We start from the raw sequence: 20,665 nt of genomic DNA, 5'->3' as shown, positions 1-20,665 counted from the left end.
GTAGCGAAATGCAGGAAGATCTGCAGCGGATAGGCACTTGGTGCAGGGAGTGGCAACTGACCCTTAACATAGACAAATGTAATGTATTGCGAATACATAGAAAGAAGGATCCTTTATTGTATGATTATATGATAGCGGAACAAACACTGGTAGCAGTTACTTCTGTAAAATATCTGGGAATATGCATGCGGAACGATTTGAAGTGGAATGATCATATAAAATTAATTGTTGGTAAGGCGGGTACCAGGTTGAGATTCATTGGGAGAGTCCTTAGAAAATGTAGTGCATCAACAAAGGAGGTGGCTTACAAAACACTCGTTCGACCTATACTTGAGTATTGCTCATCAGTGTGGGATCCGTACCAGATCGGGTTGACGGAGGAGATAGAGAAGATCCAAAGAAGAGCGGCACGTTTCGTCACAGGGTTATTTGGTAACCGTGATAGCGTTACAGAGATGTTTAACAAACTCAAGTGGCAGACTCTGCAACAGAGACGCTCTGCATCGCGGTGTAGCTTGCTCGCCAGGTTTCGAGAGGGTGCGTTTCTGGATGAGGTATCGAATATATTGCTTCCCCCTACTTATACCTCCCGAGGAGATCACAAATGTAAAATTAGAGAGATTAGAGCGCGCACGGAGGCTTTCAGACAGTCGTTCTTCCTGCGAACCATACGCGACTGGAACAGGAAATGACAGTGGCACGTAAAGTGCTCTCCGCCACACACCGTTGGGTGGCTTGCGGAGTATAAATGTAGATGTAGATGTAGATCTGCATCAACTTCCATTTTTCCAAATTTAGGGCTAGCTGCCACTCATCACACCAACTGGAAATTTTGTCATATTTCTGTGAACTTATTCCATTTGCTTATAACTTTGTTAACAGCCTGCAATGGCCCACAGTGTCAAATGCTTTCCATAAATCTAGAAATATGGAATCTGCCTATTGCCCTTCATCCATAGTTCACAGTATATCACGTAAGAAAACGGCAAGCTGAGTTTCGCACGTAGCAGTTGTGATGCAATCTGCCAAGCACAGCTGTCATGCAAGAACTAAAATTGAATAGGCATTATGCTCCTTTGTCATCCTGTTTTCTTCCCAACCCCTACCCCTATGTAAGGTAGGTGATCTATGAAATGATTTAGGAGAAGATGTGGTACATACGTACATTTTTATTATAATATGTAAAGATACTTAAGTGGTTGTCAAGGCAGCAAAATAGTTGCCAATTAGCAGGATAATTTTAACCATAAAAATAAGGCAACAGCCATGTGATCAGTCATTAAATCTTAACCAACTGTAACCAAGAAATTACAAAAGTCAACATTGAAGGAAACACTGCTGGAAGCCTGATTAAAATATCAGAGTGCTTCGATGATTTCTTTATAAATGTAACAAAATCTTATTATGAAAAGGATAGGTTGCTATTCACCATAAAGATGACACACAGAATTGCAAACAGACATCGCCAGGCATCGTGCCTGTCTGCAACTCAATTTGTCATCTTTAGAGTGAATAGCAATCTATCCTTTTCATATTATTGTTGATACTCTGACCGGGATTTTCCATCGTTTAACATAATCTTATATCAGTGTAACACATTATCATAACAAAGTAAATCTCTTTGGTCTTACTGAGAATTCTGAACACTACAAAATTTACTCGAGTTTCCATGAAGGGTGCAGAAAATGTAACCTTAGCATTAAAAATCAAAATTTTGGCTGGCTGGTATTAAATACCCACTGAAATCGTTAAAGAAAGACACTACATAATTGTACACCCTCTAACTCAAGTAATTAATCAATATTTTGAAGATAGCTGATTTCCATGGATACTGCAGTTTACTGAATTTAAGACACTTTTCAAAAAGAGATCAAAAGGGATCATAGAAAATTATAATCCTATGTCAATTCTCCCAGTGATATCTAAAGCATTTGAGTAACAAGATGTTACGCACATCCAAAATTTTATTGCAAAATATTCCATTATAGTAAACAATCAGTTTAATTTTTAACACAGGAAGAACACCATAGATGCAATAAACAGTTTTGATGAGAAAATAAGCACTTTGTTAGACAAGGGAAATTAAGTAAATTGTTACTTAGTCTCATAACATACGTAGGGACTTCAGAAAGTAAGTTACACATATTGTCCCTTTCTAAAACCACTGTGTTATAACAGTTGTGCATTGCAAGAAGAGAGAACATGTTTAGGATTTCCTGCCGTACAAAGAACAGGTTCAAAACCGTGTGCGAGTGAAACTGCATATCAACTGGAAACTTACTGCACTGTTGAAGTACATGGGACAGTGTGATTCTTGTGAGCAAAAGTCTAAATCACACACAGAGTCATCATGAAACTCTGCCACTACATGAACCAATAGTGAAATGATGCCAACAATTTGACCAAGGCTGCACACATGTGGGTGATGTTGACCAGCAAGGAAGGCCATCAACATCGACCACAGACAACAATGTCCAAGCAATTGAGGAACTTACGCTTAGCAATTTAGACATTCAGACAGAGGCTGTTGAATGGCTCCATGACCGAGGAGCAGACTTTTATTATTGAGGAACTTAACGATTGGAAGAATGTTACTGCAATTATTTACAGAGCCCTAGAGATTGTGTTGAACAATAATGTAATGAATCTGTGTCACTTTGAAGTGTAGTGCAGCATGCAATAAAAGTTACTTGGCCTGCAACAATAATGTGAAACTTACTTTTTGATATCCCTTCATAAATACACTCCTGGAAATGGAAAAAAGAACACATTGACACCGGTGTGTCAGACCCACCATACTTGCTCCGGACACTGCGAGAGGGCTGTACAAGCAATGATCACACGCACGGCATAGCGGACACACCAGGAACCGCGGTGTTGGCCGTCGAATGGCGCTAGCTGCGCAGCATTTGTGCACCGCCGCCGTCAGTGTCAGCCAGTTTGCCGTGGCATACGGATCTCCATCGCAGTCTTTAACACTGGTAGCATGCCGCGACAGCGTGGACGTGAACCGTATGTGCAGTTGACGGACTTTGAGCGAGGGCGTATAGTGGGCATGCGGGAGGCCGGGTGGACGTACCGCCAAATTGCTCAACATGTGGGGCGTGAGGTCTCCACAGTACATCGATGTTGTCGCCAGTGGTCGGCGGAAGGTGCACGTGCCCGTCGACCTGGGACCGGACCGCAGCGACGCACGGATGCACGCCAAGACCGTAGGATCCTACGCAGTGCCGTAGGGGACCGCACCGCCACTTCCCAGCAAATTAGGGACACTGTTGCTCCTGGGGTATCGGCGAGGACCATTCGCAACCGTCTCCATGAAGCTGGGCTACGGTCCCGCACACCGTTAGGCCGTCTTCCGCTCACGCCCCAACATCGTGCAGCCCGCCTCCAGTGGTGTCGCGACAGGCGTGAATGGAGGGACGAATGGAGACGTGTCGTCTTCAGCGATGAGAGTCGCTTCTGCCTTGGTGCCAATGATGGTCGTATGCGTGTTTGGCGCCGTGCAGGTGAGCGCCACAATCGGGACTGCATACGACCGAGGCACACAGGGCCAACACCCGGCATCATGGTGTGGGGAGCGATCTCCTACACTGGCCGTACACCACTGGTGATCGTCGAGGGGACACTGAATAGTGCACGGTACATCCAAACCGTCATCGAACCCATCGTTCTACCATTCCTAGACCGGCAAGGGAACTTGCTGTTCCAACAGGACAATGCACGTCCGCATGTATCCCGTGCCACCCAACGTGCTCTAGAAGGTGTAAGTCAACTACCCTGGCCAGCAAGATCTCCGGATCTGTCCCCCATTGAGCATGTTTGGGACTGGATGAAGCGTCGTCTCACGCGGTCTGCACGTCCAGCACGAACGCTGGTCCAACTGAGGCGCCAGGTGGAAATGGTATGGCAAGCCGTTCCACAGGACTACATCCAGCATCTCTACGATCATCTCCATGGGAGAATAGCAGCCTGCATTGCTGCGAAAGGTGGATATACACTGTACTAGTGCCGACATTGTGCATGCTCTGTTGCCTGTGTCTATGTGCCTGTGGTTCTGTCAGTGTGATCATGTGATGTATCTGACCCCAGGAATGTGTCAATAAAGTTTCCCCTTCCTGGGACAATGAATTCACGGTGTTCTTATTTCAATTTCCAGGAGTGTAATTCTGGTATAGAACACATATCAAAAAATTTGCAGCAATAAAACTTCACGATAAACATAGAGCAGCTAATGCAAGTAGCAGTAGCTAATATAACAAAACTGTAGTATTTTAGCTACTGTTCCTTGAATTATGTACAAAGGACATCTAAAAGTAAGTTACATATTACTATAGTACGTCAAGAAACTTTCATCGAATGCTGCATTACACTTCGTGTATTATTTCGGAAACTAAATATCCTGTTTTCCTACCTACACATTTACAGAACTGTAATATTCTTGCATACCAGACAAAAATTATTTGAGGGGAATCATTTTATTCAAACACACAACATGAGAAACAAAGAGAATTTCATGCTTCCCACACACCAATTGAAATTACACTGATGAGCCAAAATACTATGACCACCTGGTTAATAGCTTGTTTGTCCATCTTTAGAATGAAATACAGCACTGATTCTGTGTATAAGGGATCCGACAGTTTGTTGATAGGTTTGTGGAGGTGTGTGGCATTAGATGTCTGCGCACAGGTCATGCAGTTTGTGTAAATAATAGGCCACTGATTTGCGTACACTGTGATGGCACCCGATAGCGACCCAAAAGGATTCCATACAATTTATATCAGGCAAATTTGGTCATTCAAACATGAACATGAGCTCATTACAATGCTTCTCAAGCCACTGTAGCACGCTTCTGGCTCCAAGACATGGACAATTCTCCTACTGAAAGATGACATTGCTGTCAAGGAAGACACCAAATGTGAAGGGATGCAGGTGGTTCACAGCTGTCAGCGTGTCTTCAATTACTACCACAGGTCCCGTGCCAGGTCTCGTGCAAGTGCAGGAAAATGTCTCCCACAGTATAACACTGCTCTTGCCAGTCTACATTGGTGATGTGCTGCAGTTTTCGAGACGCCATTCAATTCAATGACGGTGTTTGTGGAGACAAACACTGACCTACTGTAGCAAAACTGTGATTCTCCCAAAGAGCCGACATGTTTCCATTGATCGACAGCTGAATGCTGATGGTCCCATGCCCATTAAAACCATAATTGACAATGTTATTGGGTCAACAGATGAACATGTGGTCTGCTGCAGAGCCCCATATTCAACACTGTACGATGAACGATGTGCTCCAAAACACTTGTGTGTGCACCAGCATTGTGCTCTTTTGGCAGAGATGCCACATATCACCATTTATCCGACTTTACAGAGCAGAAAAACCTCTGAACCGCACATCCTAGGAAGAGTAATTGATGTCCAACCACTTAGTGCCTAGCGGTAGTTTCACTGTCCTTCGATCTCTTTCTGTAAATGCTCATGACAGTAGCATGTGAACATTCGATAAGCTTCACCATTTTTGAGATACTCGTTCACAGACTTTGTATAATAATAATCTGCCCTTTGCCAAAGTCACTTATCTTAATGGATTTCCTAATTTACAGACCATATCTCCACTAGGGTGATCCCCTGTCCATGTCTGCTCCACATGCATACTTTTGTTAGCACATTACATGTCCGCAACACCACCACGCAGCATCCGTCATGGTGGGCAGTGGTCGGCTGATCAGTGTATATGCACAAATTACCGGCTATACAGAGATGAAAATATATAATAAATAAACAGGCAAAAACATATTTAATGTGAAGCCAGGTAATATAAAAACAAGGCTGCCACAGATTTTTCAAGTCCATCCACCAAATAGTAACATTTTGTGCCACAGAATCTGGTGCAGCCTTATTTTTAGACTTTCTGGCATCGTGTTAAGTATGTTTTTGCTGTTACTTTATTGCACATTTCCATCCCTATATATCATGGAATCCGTGTGTATACTCATAATTTCAATCAGTATGTCTGAAGCATAAAATTCTCTTTGTTTCTCAGGTTGTATGTGTGGTTAAAATGATTCTCCTCGAATAATTTTTGTCTGCTGTGAAAGAATATTGTAATTTTGTGAATCTCTACATGGGGAACAGCTGGGATTGGTAGTCTCTGAATTAATGTGTGACAAGGTTCTTTTTATATACAGAACACTTGTATCTGACAAATTTCTTCTGCTGTTTCAGCATTTGAGATACCTTATGTGAACTAATACAATCTTCTGTGACCTTGCAAAGGCTTTTAATCCTGTAAACTGTGCATTGCTTGTTTACAAACTTGGCGAGTATGACATTAGGGGCAGTGCCAAGTATGGCATTGCAGGCCATGCCCTAGAAGGGCTTAAATCTTACTTATGGAATAGAAAAGGAGGAGTTATCATTACTTTAAATGGGGCAAATTATTATTGTGACTGGAAAATATCACCTGAGGATGCGCCTCAAGGCTCCATACTACATCCAATCCTATTCCGATTCTAAGTTAATTATTTGTCATTAACTATCAGCTCCCCATCAATTCTGTTTGCAGATGATGCTTCTATATTGGTTGAAAATCAAGAATCAGAAAAAAAATCCTGAAATACTGATCAATATCCTTAGTTTAGAAATTTGGTGTCAGCTAAATGAATTGAATCTAAATATACCTAAGACTCACATAATGCAGTCCAAAACCAGTCAAAATGTAAGTAGATTAAGATTATCACAGCAACAAAGGTAGAGAAAAAACTGACCCAGTCACATTTTTATGATTAAATTTTAATAAAAATTTGACCTGGCAGACACAAATTGAGTACCTATACTCAAGTTGGTGAAAGAAGATGCCCGACACTACCGGGGGCTTGCTGCAGCTGCTTCATGGGCTTACCTGAACCAGTCATGTATTGCAATTTTGTATAAATCCCTATGTTAATGCTTCAGGATTCCACTTGTAACTATTTGCTCTTTCCAGTTGAAAACTAGCAACAGCACTGCACGCTGTCAGGGATCTCCTTTCACCAACTCTACCAAAGCTAATAAACTGGGGAACATCGCATTTGCAATGCAAATATTATCACTGCAACTGACATGGACACACAAAAGTAGCATATTGGGCATGGTATGAAAACTCTGCTAACATCTACATCTACATCTAAATCCATACTCCGCAAGCCACCTGATGGTGTGTGGCGGAGGGTACCTTGAGTACCTCTATCGGTTCTCCCTTCTATTCCAGTCTCGTATTGTTCGTGGAAAGAAGGATTGTCGGTATGCCTCTGTGTGGGCTCTAATCTCTCTGATTTTATCATCATGGTCTCTTCGCGAGATATACGTAGGAGGGACCAATATACTGCTTGACTCCTCGGTGAAGGCATGTTCTTGAAACTTCAACAAAAGCCCGTACCGAGCTACTGAGCATCTCTCCTGCAGAGTCTTCCACTGGAGTTTATCTATCATCTCCGTAACGCTTTCGCGATTACTAAATGATCCTGCAATGAAGCGCGCTGCTCTCCGTTGGATCTTCTCTATCTCTTCTATCAACCCTATCTGGTACGAATCCCACACTGCTGAGCAGTATTCAAGCAGTGGGTGAACAAGCGTACTATAACCTAATTCCTTTGTTTTCGGATTGCATTTCCTTAGCATTCTTCCAATGAATCTCAGTCTGGCATCTGCTTTACCGACGATCAACTTTATATGATCATTCCATTTTAAATCACTCCTAATGTGTACTCCCAGATAATTTCTGTAATTAACTGCTTCCAGTTGCAGACCTGCTATATTGTAGCTAAATGATACGGGATCTCTCTTTCTATGTATTCGCAGCACATTACACTTGTCTACATTGAGATTCAATTGCCATTCCCTGCACCATGCGTCAATTCGCTGCAGATCCTCCTGCATTTCAGTACAATTTTCCATTGTTACGACCTCTCGATATACCACAGCATCATCCACAAAAAGCTTCAGTAAACTTCCGATGTCATCCACAAGGTCATTTATATACATTGTGAATAACAACGGTCCTACGACACTCCCTTGTGGCACACCTGAAATCACTCTTACTTCGGAAGACTTCTCTCCATTGTGAATGACATGCTGCGTTCTGTTATCTAGGAACTCTTCAATCCAATCACACAATTGGTCTGATAGTCCATATGCTCTTACTTTGTTCATTAAACGACTGTGGGGAACTGTATCGAACGCCTTGCGGAAGTCAAGAAACACGGCATCTACCGTGTCTATGGCCCTCTGAGTCTTGTGGGCGAATAGCGCGAGCTGGGTTTCACACGATCATCTTTTTTGAAACCCATGCTGATTCCTACAGAGTAGATTTCTAGTCTCCAGAAAAGTCATTATACTCGAACATAATACGTGTTCCAAAATTCTACAACTGATAGTCGTTATAGATATAGGTCTATAGTTCTGCACATCTGTTTGACGTCCCTTCTTGAAAACGGGGATGACCTGTGCCCTTTTCCAATCCTTTGGAACGCTACGCTCTTCTAGAGACCTACAATACACCGCTGCAAGAAGGGGGGCAAGTATAGTATGCATACTAGAGATACAGAAACAAATCATTTAGAATACGTGTACTATACATTTGAAAGAACCATGTTGTTCATTGTTTTTAACGGACAATCAAAAAGTTTCTGTTTGAGGGCATTGCTGTAGCGTATATGCAGTGTAGCATGTCTTCTATGTGAATATATACGTGAGTGATAGTGTAGCATTCGTGTCTTTCCAATATCCAAGTGGTAATTGCAGAAACATGAACTGTGGCGAAACTATTACCAAATGCTCCAAACAGGATAAACGAGCTGTTATTCTTTTCTTGGCTGCTGAAGGACATATGCTGGTACACATCGATAGGAGAATGAAGAATGTCTGTTGACAACCACCACTGTGGAATGGTGCACCAAGTTTGGTGCTGTTTGTGATTTGCCACAAGATGCTGGTCGATCTGGAAAGCCAGTCTTCACTTGAGCACCCGCCCTATGGGCCTGATCTCTTCCCACATGATTATCACACCTTGATCTCTTAAAAAAGGTCTTGAGGGGTTGATGACTCCTGTCAGATGAGGATATATAGCAGGCAGTTACAGACTTCTTCACGAAGTAGGCCTCTACATTTTACCAAATGGGTATCTTCAACCTGGTGTGTCGATGGGATGATTGCCTGAATGTTTACAGTCATTTTCCCTGACTGGCATACCAATTCTGGACTGTACAGCTTTCAAAAGGAAACTTTTTGACCGGGCCTTATAGAAACTTACAAATTTTAAGTCTCTCACTAGTATATATTTATGATATAATCATTTTTTTGTATACTAAACAGGACTTATTTGAGGAAAATTATTTTGTTTATTGACACAACACAAGAAACGAAGAAAACTTAAGCTTCCCACCCACCGTCTCAAACTGTATGACAAAGTTCCTCAATAAGTGGAAATGAAAATGTATAATTAATTAAAAGTGAAATAGTTGATGCAGATGATGGTAGGTCCACTAAAAACAATGCTATAACAGGTGCTATACTGAAATGATATCACTCAGTGGACATATTCATGCAAGACAAACTAGTGACTTGAGCTGAATACAACTCGTTAATATCTCACTAGGTATATACAGCTGTTCATAAAAATATCATTTTATTGCTATATTATTATTATTTATTAATGTAAATGTTTTTGTATCTCTAAATTTTTGACGTCTCCTATACAAAGTCCTAGCAGAGAAAGGGATCCCTCTGTTTGTTGTCTGCCTGAACTCATGTCTGACCACAAACTTCAGAGAGGAAGCTTCTATCTTAAACTTCAACATCTACATGGCAACACTTCAAATCACACTTAAGTGCTAGGCAGAGGGTTCACCGACCCACCTTCACAATAATTCTCTATCATTCCACTCTCAAAAAGTGTATGGAAAAAATGAACACCTAATTTCCCTTTACTTTATTATAATGATCGTTTCTCCCTATGTAGGTTGGCATCCTCAAAATACCTTTGTATTTGGAGGAGAAAGTTGGTGACTGAAATTTTGCGAGAAAGTCCTGCCACAAAGAGAAACACTTAAAATCCCATGTAGCACTACTCCAAAAGAGGACGGACAAGTGTAGTGTAGGGGCTCTCTTTAGCAGATCTGTTGATCTTCTAAGTTTTCTGCCAATAAAACGCAGTCTTTGGTTTGGCCATACACCAGCCACTTATGCCTCTGATGCAACACCTGCGAGCAGAGGGTAGTCTGCTCCAATGTTCCAAGCGCACCTCCACCAGACAGTATGCGGTTAGCATTGTAAGTACACCACATGTTTTGGAAACATTACTGTTGACAGACAATAACACGTCTGTTGACATGCTGACCTCTATCAGAAGCCAACCTCATCCACATGCATCGTGTGTACCAGTACCAGTGGCGCTGCAATCAGAGAGACCATGTTGCATCTGCAAGTCACATGTTCACCCAACAAAGTATGATATCCATCCTCCAACAGCCTACTTAAGCTGCAGCTCGATTGCTATCAAGCAGCACACATTTATGCTCTGGGCTTTGTGCCCTGTGACCCATCAATTGGGGCTCTTTCCAGCCATCACCTTGGAACCTTTGACACTGGCCTTCCCTGTACTCAGCATCTCTGTAGCCTTCCATGGAAGATACACAACAGCATCCCCATTATGCCAGCCATTGCCTTTGAATTGTTTGCCTCTTCTGATGCTGGCCATCTCCAGATTCAGTGTATCCACAAATGGTATTATTTATGTGAACCTGTGCCTAGCACTTACCTTCATGAAATACATCACAACAGAGTACTGTTATGATGTAGATCACTACAGAGAACTGCAGACTCTTGGCTTCATCATGTTCATACTAGAGGACCTATTTCAGTTGTATCTATTGGAAGCTACATAGTGTTCTATGCTGTGTTAATAAAGTGTTGCTTATATGCTACCTGGAAACTTCACCATTCATTGTGTGGAGCCTACCACTCAGGAGAATCACTTAGCAATGAGGATAAAATCTGCATGCTGCAGCAACAGGATTCACCTGAAGTTCTAGTCATTCCCAGCCACTTCCCCCACCAGCTCTGCCCGATACTGCCCTGCCACATTGTGACTTCAGTGTGAACATGGAGCCATGGCCAGAATCCTCACTGGGGTGGCACAGCCAAGGATACATCATCGGTGACAAGGATACAGCAGCATTCCAGCTGCACCGGACCTCAGCTGCAGCCCAGTCAGCATCATCCTCTGGCTGCAAGCCTGACATCGTTTCCACTGATCCACATCTTTGCCATGAAAATGCAGCCACGGCCAGCCTCCCTTATGATGGTGGCATACAACATCAGTTGGCAACAAGTTTTGTGGTCTCACCGCCAGACACCACACTTGCTAGGTGGTAGCCTCTAAATCGGCTGTCGTCCGTTAGTATATGTCGGACCCGCGTGTCGCCACTATCAGTGATTGCAGACCGAGTGCCGCCACACGGCAGGTCTAGTCTAGAAAGACTCCCTAGTACTCGCCCCAGCTGTACAACCGACTTTGCTAGCGATGGTTCACTGTCTACATACACTCTCATTTGCAGAGACGACAGTTTAGCATAGCCTTCAGCTACGTCATTTGCTACGACCTAGCAAGGCGCCATATTCAGTTACTAGAATGTATTCTGAACAGATAATATTGTGAATCATGTACCGTCAAGAGGGACGTTCATCGTTAATGGATTAAAGTTAAGTATCAAACTAATTACGTCCGCTTTCTGAATTCTCATTCCTTGTCATGTTCCAGACGGATTAAAGTTAAGTATCAAACTAATTACGTCCGCTTTCTGAATTCTCATTCCTTGTCATGTTCCAGACCTCGCGTCAGTATAGTTCTTCCCTCCTCACGCCAGCCTGCGTGAGCTAAAACGCGTGCATTTCAGCCTCCATTCATAACACGGTGTTGGCTCTTCTGCCAACACAACAAGTTTTACATCTACATTGCCACCAGCAACGTCTGACATTGCCCCTGCACTCCACAGATAAGATGCAGCCATGAACAGCCTTCATCACACAGCACCAGGACGCATCTGCTGCTCAGTCACCACCCAGGCTAGGCTATGCATAATGCTGCTCACACAGCTCTGCAATTCTGCCACAAAGATGCAGCCATGGGTGGCCTTCCTTACACCGTTGGCATAATATATCTGATGTAGTCACGATGGCTACCGGAAAGGAACAGTGGTGACTGACACAGCTAATTTAAATTATAATGCCAAAGGGAAAACTGCAACAATTAGAGAAGCATTGAATATTCAACAGCCTGAACCATGCCACCAGGTTGTGCTCTGTCTGGCCTAATCAGGTTTCTTTTTAAATCGAAAAATGCAAGTACTCAGTTTAAGGGAGGCTACTCGTGGAACAACAATATTTCCCCCTCATGATGCTTAAACACCAGATACAGTGCAATACTGGTAGCAACACCAATATCTAACATTGTACCAGTACTTCATAATGTCGGAACAAACGTATCAATACCAACAGTATCGCTGGTACTGTTTATTTATGTTTTTTAGTTTTTCTTTAATGGTTGGTTGGTGGGGATTAAAGGGACCAGACTGCTACGGTCATCGGTCCCTTTTTCCAAAACAAACTAAAATCACCCACAGAGAATAAAAAACGAACAACAGAAAAGACGGCAGACGTCACAGGACAAGACAGACTCAGACAGAGATCAGACAAAACAAATTAAAATCACACAGAGTGTGATGGTGGTTGGCCGACCATAGAGATAAAAAAAAAGGAAAAGCCAACCACCAAGAACACATTAAAAACTCAGTCTAAAATCGTAGCCCAAAAGCCAGAATCAAAACAAAAAGGACATAAAAAACACTCAGATTAAATGATAAAAACCCCCTGCCCGAATAAAACGCAAAACTAAGTCCACCATGGCACAGTCATCTGTTAAAAGGGTAGGGAGCATGTCAGGCAGTGCGAACATCTGCCTGAGCACAGCTAAAATGGGACACTCCAATAAAATGTGGACCACCGTCAAAACGGAGCCGCAGCGACATAAAGGTGGGTCCTCATGTCGCAATAGGTGGCCGTGCGTCATCCATGTGTGCCCAATGTGCAGCCGGCAGAGGACAACAGACTCCTTGCGAGAGACCCGCAAGCAGGAGCGCCACACACCAGTAGCCTCCTTGATGGCCCGAAGTTTGTTTCGTGAAGGCAGGGCGCACCGTTCAGTGTCCCAAAGCTCCAGAATTTTGCCGCGTAAGAACGCTCGCTAATCAGTCTCAGGGAGGCCAATGTCCAGAGATGGTGTACTGGTGGCCTCTTTTGCCAGGCGGTCAAAATTTTCATTGCCGGGTATCCCAACATGGCCTGGGGTCCACACAAAGACCACAGATCGGCCGCAACGGGCAAGAGTATGCAGGGACTCCTGGCTAGCCATCACCAGACGAGAACGAGGGAAACACTGGTTGAGAGCTCGTAAACCACTCAGGGAATCGCTACAGATAACGAAGGACTCACCTGAGCAGGAGCGGATATACTCTAGGGCTCGAAAGATGGCGACCAGCTCAGCAGTGTAAACGCTGCAGCCAGCCGGCAAGGAACGTCGTTCGAAATGATCTTCTAGAGTTAGCGCATAACCGACACAACCAGCAACCATCGAGCCGTCAGTGTAAACAATGCCAGAGCCCTGATATGTTGCGAAGATGGAAAGAAAGTGGCGACGGAAGGCCTCCGGAGGGACTGAGTCCTTCGGGCTCTGTGCCAATTCCAGCTAAAGGCGAGGGCGAGGCTCACACCACGAGGGTGTATGCAGAGGTGCCCGGAAAGGAGGCGGAAGAGGCAAAGCCCCAAGCCCGGAGAAAAGCTCTCAGACGCGGACCGCGACCGTACATCCAGCCCTGGGCCGACGTTCTGGAAGATGGACGTGCGACTGTGGGAATAGTAGACGATAGTTAGGATGCCCGGGCAAGCTGAAAACATGGACAGCATAAGCGGCCAGCAAACGTTGGCGTCGTAACCGCAGTGGAGGGACACCTGCCTCCACTAGTACGCTGTCCATAGGGCTGGTATGGAAAGCACCAGTGGCAAGGCGTATCCCGCTGTGGAGGATTGGGAGCTTTTCTTTAACACAAAGACTAATGAAGAATAAAAGGCAAAGTATGGAAGTTATGTAATGTTTGCCTGAGGAACTTGATTATAAAATCAAATGCAAATGTATGAGGTAAAGGACAATTATCTGAACATACACAAAAATATAGGGATAAATGTATATTTCATGTTACACTTGTGACATAATTACATGCAAGAGAAAAGTCATGTCTACTTGAACCATTATTTTTCTGATATGCTCCCTAAATATGTTAATTTCTATAAGTGTTTGCCAGAAAATAGTCTTTGTGTTGGGTGAGTGTGACACTAGCTTGTGACAAAAGGTGTTAAAAATGGTCTAACATTGCTATGCTGGGTAAATGAATTTTTGCCTGTTTATTAATCCAGACAAAATGTTCTTCATGTTCTCTCACTCTTCTAGAGGATTTTATTTTAAAGGGATCAGTGGGTTTGCTAAGTAGAAATATGCATCTGATGAATCAACAGTCTCCTCACATTCTGCGGCTTTTCCATTGTCCAAAAATCAAATGTTTTTAAGATTATGAGTCCTTAAGTTACCCAGAACACAAAAGTTTCTTCGAAAATATAGATTTATAAAGTTATTAATACCTTTCTTTCCCTTGTTTAGTGCATGTACATATGAACATTCACTACTTTTTCAAGGTAGTGGGATACATATTTAATACTACTGATAGGTGTTCGTATGTTGCTGAAATCTAGTACATTCATTAAAGACCTCTTTGTAGGTTTTACTATTGTTCTTATTTTTCATGTATACTATGTAGATTCTAATTTTCAATGAACCAACAAAGAAAGATTACTGTTCCTCCCACACAACACTCTGTGACACAATGAGCTGTGAGTCCACTATGCAACTGTATTCAAAAACAGATTGATTGAACAGTACGTGGCTAGCTGGCAGATTGCTATGTAGTGTTCAGACCACGTAAGTGAGCATGCATTGGGCAGCATACCTGAGTTATTGCAACAAGCTGTGAATGGATGTGGGTCCAGTCTCAGCAGACCAGCAACTTGGAAAACCTCAAGGTGATAGGAGACAAGGAGCCATCGTATGCTTAAAAATGTGAAGTAATACAGGCAAAAACCGAACATGTTAAAACTGAAACTTAGAATATTCAATGAAAACACTAAAACTCCTTACAGATATGCTACGGAAAATTCAAAGACACCACTGAACCCATATTAGTGAGCCGAGCTCGCTAAAATTATTACTATGTTTCTAAAGTCATTATTAACAAAGTTTTAATATTTACGAGGGTAATCCAAAAAGTAAGGTCTCCTATTATTTTATAAGTACAGAACTCTGTTTGTGTGGCAGTTGGTCACACTGTTATGAAGAGTGCTTCACGCACTGTGTTTAAACATGTGCACGCCGCACTGAGGCGCTCAGTCTTGACTTGGCAGCCGTTGAGAATGGAGCTCCCGTTCGATGTTACTGCCAAGTGTGAATTGCGTACAGTTATTCGGAGTTCGAACGCAAAGGGCACTGCGCCGATTGAAATCCAGCGCCAATTGAGGGAAGTGTATGGTGAGTCATGCATGGATGTCAAAAATGTTCGTAAGTGGTGTAGAGAGTTTGCAGCTGGTCGGACCGAAATTCACGATGAACAAAGGAGCGGGAGACCGTCAGTTTCTGAGGAGACAGTGTTGAAGGTTGAGCAAAGCATGCGTGAAGATCGGCGGATTATCCTGGATGATCTCTGCACGTTGGTTCCTGAGGTTTCTCGAATCACCGCTCACAGAATTTTAACGGAAACATTGAACTACCGCAAGGTGTGCACACACATGCTGCCTGAGGACCACATGCGGCAACGAGTTGATGCTTCCCGCACATTTCTTCACCGCCTTGCAGCCAAACACGACAACTTTATGGACTCAATTTTCACAGGTGACGAAACCTAGGCATACCTCTTTACACCTCAGACCAAGCAACAATCACGCCAGTGGCGGCATCTTTCTTCGCCAAAGCTGCGGGAATTCAAACAAACACAGTCTGCTGGTAAAGTCATGACAACCGTTTTTTGGGATCGGAAAGGGGTATTGTTGGTCGACTTTATGCCCACTGGGACCACAATTAACACTGACAGGTACTGTGAGACTCTGAAAAAACTCAAACGGGCAATTCAGAACCGGAAAGAGAAATGTTGAGCAAGGGCATACACATTCTACATGACAACGCTCGCCCACACATCGATCGGCAAACCGTTGCTCTCCTGTAACAGTTTTAGTGGAACATTATCACCCACCCACCCTATAGTCCTGATTTGGTGCCCTGTGACTATCACCTGTTCCCTAGGTTAATAGAACATTTGGTCGGAAAGTGATTCAGCTCCGGCGACGAGGTGAAAGAAGAGGTTCATAACTTTCTGAACAACATGGCGGCGAGCTGGTATGACATGGGCATACAAAAACTGCCACAGTATCTACAAAAATGCATCGACAGAAATGGTGACTATGTCAAAAAATAGCTAAATGTTCAAGCTGTAAACTGATGTAAGTCATTGTAGAAATAAACAGGTCTATGTACTTATAAAAAAAATAGGAGACCTTACTTTTGGGATTACCGTCGTATATTAAAAATCGTTTATTAAATCTATAACATATGTTATAGGCATGCAACATATACTTATGGCAAGCAGTTGGATAGGTTTTGATGCCAGATAGAGAATGACCGCATTTTTATTATTGTTACATAAATACAAACATTATCATAAATAATTTACCGAATAATGTCAAAACAAAGATTTATACACATGACACTAATAATTTGCATCAGTCTGAGTAATTTATCCCATTATACTAATGTTGTTTATTAAGAATTTTGGTAACATAATATTTGTAATGTTGAAATTTGAATAACATGCAACAGCAACACCAAGCTGTATAAAGTCGTCCACTTGACCAGGTTCCTTCAGCTTCATTTCTGGTATACGACATTTAAATAAAGCCAGTTATTTAGCAATGTGTAAAATTGTATAATGCAATATAAGACTGCCTATCACTGAAAAGTGTATGTAACATATGTTTGAAATGTATAAATGTTGTAATACATGTAATCTTACAAACAGCGGTCAAGTTTTAAGTTTATACACTGAGTCAAACAGTGTCACATGACCAAGTTTTTAAATAGGCAGGTAAAGTGAGGTTCGTGGTTTCTTGGTTGGAGAGGTGGGTTTGGTAAGGCCCGCATGCCTAGAGACCTATGACTTATTAATTTTCTGTGACTGAGTGCTAGTAGGCATAGACCCATAGTAGGCCTAACAGTGACTGAACTTTCCAGCAGGGGTGAATTATGCTATTGTATAAGGAACTATGTGCACCTGATAAACTTTAGAATTTTTATGAAGTTTACGTGATTTGTTGTATGGCGCCATGCCTTTAGTTTCCATTCGTTTCTGCCAGTGGACAGACTGCAACATCACTCATTTTTATTTCTCTTTCTATATTGTGTTCATAACAACCTGTGTGAGGCCACCATTCGAAAAAAATCTATATTTGATTTAAATACACAGTCAGTAACAATCCCTCAATTTGATCCACATTATTATCCTATGGGATCATATTCTTAACATTTTTACTTTAATATTCTCAGTGTATTTATTAATTTGTTTGTTTAATTCATTGTTATTGCTACACTAAGGTAATGTGCCTCATGATGGATCCTTGCTTCTATAATTGCTTGAAGTAACAGCACAGGACCGAATCCCTTGTTTCGATGAGCCATATACAATAGTAAGGTTGTGAGCTCGCCCTCTAGTGGTTAGATGGTAATAAGTTGCTGCTGACTGGTGATCAATTTCCCATCATTAAATAGCTACTGGTTCCCCAGCAGAGTTGCAGTTCCACGCTTCTACACCCATACTTCATAAAATTTTGGGATGCTTGGTATTACCATCACTGCTGTAGCTACTGAAACAAATGCATTGGTTATAGTAATATCGAAAAGTCTCTTTCCCTCCATTACTTACGCCTGCATCTCCCATCCAGAAAGCTATTGCACTTAATACTCAACATATTTCAACCATAAAAAGTTTTTACGATAAACTGAAATTTGCTCTTACGTTATTCTCTCTCATAATCACCATCATTTGTTAGCACACTATAACCCTTCCATGAACTATTCAGCAATATTTATTTGTTCTGTTATTGTAAATACCACTATTTATACTAAAAAAAGTTCATTCCTCTCTGTGCCCCCCTGTTTTCATATGTTGATAAACTCCCCAATTCTTTTTTTTTTATATTATAACCACTTTCAGAAAAAATTCATGCTATTTTCATGTGTATCATTATTGGTCCTGAGAAACTGAATAGTTATAACAATTGCTTTATGCTTTTGTTCAGACGATCAGTGTAGGATTACCCCATTGGTCTCAATTCTATTTTTATGGGGAAGGAAAAATAACTTCACACTGGATAAATGTCAATCTATAGTGACAACAAATTACATAGGCCCTATATATAATTAACTACCAGCAAGCAGTCTTAAGAAAGACACATTAACTATCCTGTAAGGTCTACTGACATCTGTTTTCATTCAGAATGCCCCCTGTCAGCTCTTCCTCCTAGTTTCTTCATTGTTTTCTATTTTATTCATTGCTGATTCAGCCGATCCATTTTTTCTTATTTTCCACCAGTCATTCTTGGATAAATTTATGATAAAAAAGAAGGCGAACATCTGTAAGCAGAAGTGCAGTAACAAACATTTTAGTTGACGGAAGGGAAGGGGTCTGGTTCCAAATCCTAAACGTGAATTTACCAACCTACTGATGTAGGCCTACATCAGAGTCCATTTTTAGCATATAATAGTTCTTCAGCGAGGAAAAATTTACAACTGTTCACATGGACATATACATTTGTATCATAATTAACACTCAAAACTTGATAATAATGAAAACATAACAGAATAGAAGCAGAAACATTCCAATAAACATGATTCCGCATATGAGCCACTTGCAAGATATTGGAAATGTGTGGTTACGAGCTGCCATTGATTTAGTATGAAATATTGTCTACGTTGGTGCAAAAGTAAAATCTTTGATTGAGTCTTCATCTAATTGTGCTTGAGCTTCACCCATGGCCTACTTAACAAGAAATATAATAGCGCTTATTACATCAGCACGTTACATGGCGTTAAATTTAAATTCAGTTACTATAGATGGAGAGTTCATCGAGAGGTTTATGTTTCAAATATATCTGTATCAAATATTACAATAAGAAATACTCTAGTCGGTGGCAGCTTTTAACCACATGTTGGCAGTTGCCTGGCAGTTTGTTTCGTGATTCATGTTTATTGGAACATTTTTCCTCCGATTATGGTATACTTCCACTCCTGTCAATTTTCCATGTTAATTGTGACACACGATGTATATATTTTTGTATTAGTAGTTGTGAATAATTATATTATGGTATATTTTCAGCTCGTCAGTTTTCGCTATTAATTGTGGTATACCCTGCAGATACTTACCATATTTCTAAAACGCCAACACCAAACTCAAATGCTGGAGCAGTTCGACGACTCGTAATAGACGAATGACTGAAGAAGGAAATCGGTTCTTTCAGAGGAAGTTACGGCTTATGAGTTTTAAAAATGCGCGCCACTAGGAGCCAACAGAGCGACTACAACGCTCATGCTTATATCGATTTAAGGCGAATCCTAATCAGCGGTAGAAACAGTCGGCTACTATTATACCGTACCAGTGTCCAGCACCGAGGCAACCAATAAACAAATTTATTACCAAGGAACTTAGGTTCTGGCAGCTCTGGACTTCCGTGACCCCAACATTGTTAATGAGAAGCTTCTGTTTCGACGCTACAATTACCAGTCGGCATACATATGAATCACGATCGTCGGCGGAAATTTACCCAATAAGTGGCTGCAGTGTTGGTGATGCAATACATCAAAGTTGCTATCATATGGTGAGTTTGGATATGTGCCATGTCACAAGATTTAAATTTTAGAGGTGACAACGATGACGTATTATATCGTTATGACAGGAATAAAATACAAAAATGCTAATACCCAGAGAACTGATGGTTATGAATTAAATATATTTCGCGGAAAGATTACTTATTTACTGGTACGTAAAAGGTAAGTATCCCAAGAAAACCTCTTTATATTACTAAAATGATTACGGATGTGAAACAATTTTTTAAAGTTGATTATCTGAAATTGAGTCCTTATACAATGGAATGTGGTATGCATCCAATAAAGTGATCCGTGAGTTATACAGTCAAACAGGGCCTTTGATTAATATATTTCAAAAGTGAAAAGGCGGAAAAGAATTTAAGATTACATTTAATTTTAATCTCATCTGCAATACAGCAAGGTAAAAAAATAATGGAGAGGTTACTGGAAAGAAGATAGAGGGAAAAAGAGAAGCAGTATGGCTTTCGACAAGGTTGATCAACAATGAACCACTTCTTTAGTATGTTGAAGGAAAGGCATAGGGAGCACCAGATATTGGAAAGACTTGATGATGACATTTCTTGACTTAAAGAAGACTTAACAGTAGTGACAAAC

General features: G+C 41.7%; 1 protein-coding gene across 4 annotated transcripts in view; it reads right to left on the bottom strand.

The window, feature by feature from the left end:
* Positions 1 to 19,828, bottom strand: part of LOC126176927 (centrin-2-like) — a 160,843-nt gene extending 141,015 nt beyond the window's left edge. For 2 of the 4 annotated variants that reach the window (XM_049924118.1, XM_049924117.1), the window contains exon 1: positions 19,610 to 19,828. In XM_049924118.1, coding sequence (XP_049780075.1) covers positions 19,610 to 19,612 — 3 coding nt within the window. In that variant the 5' untranslated portion in view covers positions 19,613 to 19,828. The remainder of the gene's footprint in view (positions 1 to 19,609) is intronic. The other 2 variants (XM_049924116.1, XM_049924119.1) reach the window with 1 other exon arrangement.
* Positions 19,829 to 20,665: the final 837 nt, after the last annotated feature.

Source organism: Schistocerca cancellata, chromosome 3, assembly GCF_023864275.1.
Source record: "Schistocerca cancellata isolate TAMUIC-IGC-003103 chromosome 3, iqSchCanc2.1, whole genome shotgun sequence".
Classification (NCBI taxonomy): Eukaryota; Metazoa; Arthropoda; class Insecta; order Orthoptera; family Acrididae; genus Schistocerca; species Schistocerca cancellata.
The sequence above is the reverse complement of the archived record's forward strand: the minus strand, read 5'-3'. Positions and strand labels throughout refer to the sequence as shown.